This window comes from Silene latifolia, chromosome Y (genome assembly GCF_048544455.1).
Source record: "Silene latifolia isolate original U9 population chromosome Y, ASM4854445v1, whole genome shotgun sequence".
Classification (NCBI taxonomy): domain Eukaryota; kingdom Viridiplantae; phylum Streptophyta; class Magnoliopsida; order Caryophyllales; family Caryophyllaceae; genus Silene; species Silene latifolia.
In genome coordinates, this window is record NC_133538.1 from 347,073,416 (window position 1) to 347,075,184 (window position 1,769).

The 1,769-nt window shown below is 42.2% G+C and overlaps 1 protein-coding gene across 1 annotated transcript; it reads right to left on the reverse strand.

Annotated features, from left to right (window-relative positions):
* Positions 1 to 596: 596 nt before the first annotated feature.
* On the reverse strand, positions 597 to 1,409 carry LOC141631570 (uncharacterized). Its single transcript, XM_074444224.1, has one exon. The coding sequence runs from the start codon at positions 1,407 to 1,409 to the stop codon at positions 597 to 599; it is 813 nt and encodes a 270-aa protein (XP_074300325.1).
* Positions 1,410 to 1,769: the final 360 nt, after the last annotated feature.

Below are 1,769 nucleotides of genomic sequence, written 5' to 3' on the forward strand. Positions count from 1 at the left end.
GAAGTTCCTCGATCGAGCTTGGGAATACTCGATCGAGAAACCTTGGCAGATTTGCTGGTTTGATTTTTTTCGCTTTTATTCTCAGCTCGTGTTTCAACTTTGTCAACTTCTTTTTCATCATCACTTAGCTCCAAATTGCCTAATCCTTTAGGATGCATATAAGGTACCTCATTATCATTAGTGGGCAATTCTTCATCATGGCTTGGCAACTCCGGATTTGCATACGTGGTACCGCTCCTCAATTGAATGATATTAACTTGCTCGTGAGCTTGCTTGCCTTGAGGAGGAAGACCTCCGGGCTGTTTTGAGGGATTTTGAATTGCCATCTGAGCCACCTGAGTATCCAACATCTTATTATGGGCAATCAGCTCAGAAATTTGAGCCGTCTGCTTTTCCTGCATTGACAAAGTTTGTTGCAAAAGATTGCGCAACTCTGCCATCTCATTATTTGGAGCTTGTTGAGGAGTTTGTTGAGGAGGTTGTTGATATTGATTGTTAAACTGCTGACCTCCTTGATTCTGCCTTTGATATCCTCCTTGTGGTTGATTACCACGATTGTTAGGAGGTATATAAGTATTCTTTTCTGGTTGTTGCTGCTACGGATTTTGCACATTCTGACTAGACCATTGAGGGAAAGGATGCTCCTTTGTTCTTTCATTGTAAAAGTTGGAGAAAGGTGTGCCTTGTGTACCTTGTCTGTAAGACTGAAAAGCATGAACCTGCTCCAATGTGCTCAAACACTCAGCTGCATTGTGACCGTCTAATCCACATCTAGCACAAGACTCCTCTTGTCGTTGACTTATAGCATGAGCCCTTTCTCTATTACCCAATGATTGGGTAGTCTTCATCTCAGCAATTTGGGCAGAAAGAGCATCCAGCTGTGCCGCAATTCCACTATCTCCCCCACTTCCACGGACACTTCCCCTTGGATTTCCATACTTTGCAGTATGAATAGAAATTTGATCAATTAATTTCCACGCGCCATCAGATGTAGTGTTGTCCTGAAATCTCCCATTAGCTGAAGAATCTAATAAAGTACGATGATCATCATATAACCCATTATAAAATTGATTGCATAGAAACCACTTCTCAAAACCATGATGGGTGACCGAACACACTAATCTCTTGAAGCGAACCCATACTTCATTCAAATCTTCTGTGGCCGTCTGTTTGAAACTAGTAATCTGATTTCTCAAACCATTGGTCTTTTGTGGTGGAAAGTACCTTTTATAGAAAGCAAGGGCTAGAGTATTCCAGTTAGTAACTCCTTGATCAGCCATACCCAAGTCTCTCAACCATTCTGCAGCTCCATCCTTCAGAGAAAAGGGAAATAGCACCTGCTTTACCAGATCTTGTGTCACTCCAACTGTTAAAGGGATAGAACAGCCATAAGTGGCAAATTTCTCCATATGTGTTGCAGGATCCTCAACAGTTGCTCCTCCAAATAAATTCCGCTCCACCAAATTGATGTAAGATGGACGAATTTCAAAGGTGCCATTATCAGTAGTAGGCAGCTTGAATCCTTTTGGGATAGAATCCAAGGTAGGCTCGGAGTGACTCGCTAAAGTAGGCATTATGGTACTCTCAGGAACGTGAATTTCAACTGGAATTTCAAGATCAGAAGTGGCGTCCTCTTCGCAGGACTGATTTTCCGAAATAATAAAGTGCTCTGTCTCAACGTCAAGTATACTCAAGTCTTCTACTTGACCCACTTCTTGCTAAAACTTTCGTCTGTAGCGAAAAGTCTTCTGTGGCTCGGGATCTATTGG

Bases quoted from the DNA above. Each gene is read 5' to 3' on its own strand.
- LOC141631570 (XM_074444224.1), bottom strand. From the start codon at position 1,409: ATGGAGAAATTTGCCACTTATGGCTGTTCTATCCCTTTAACAGTTGGA.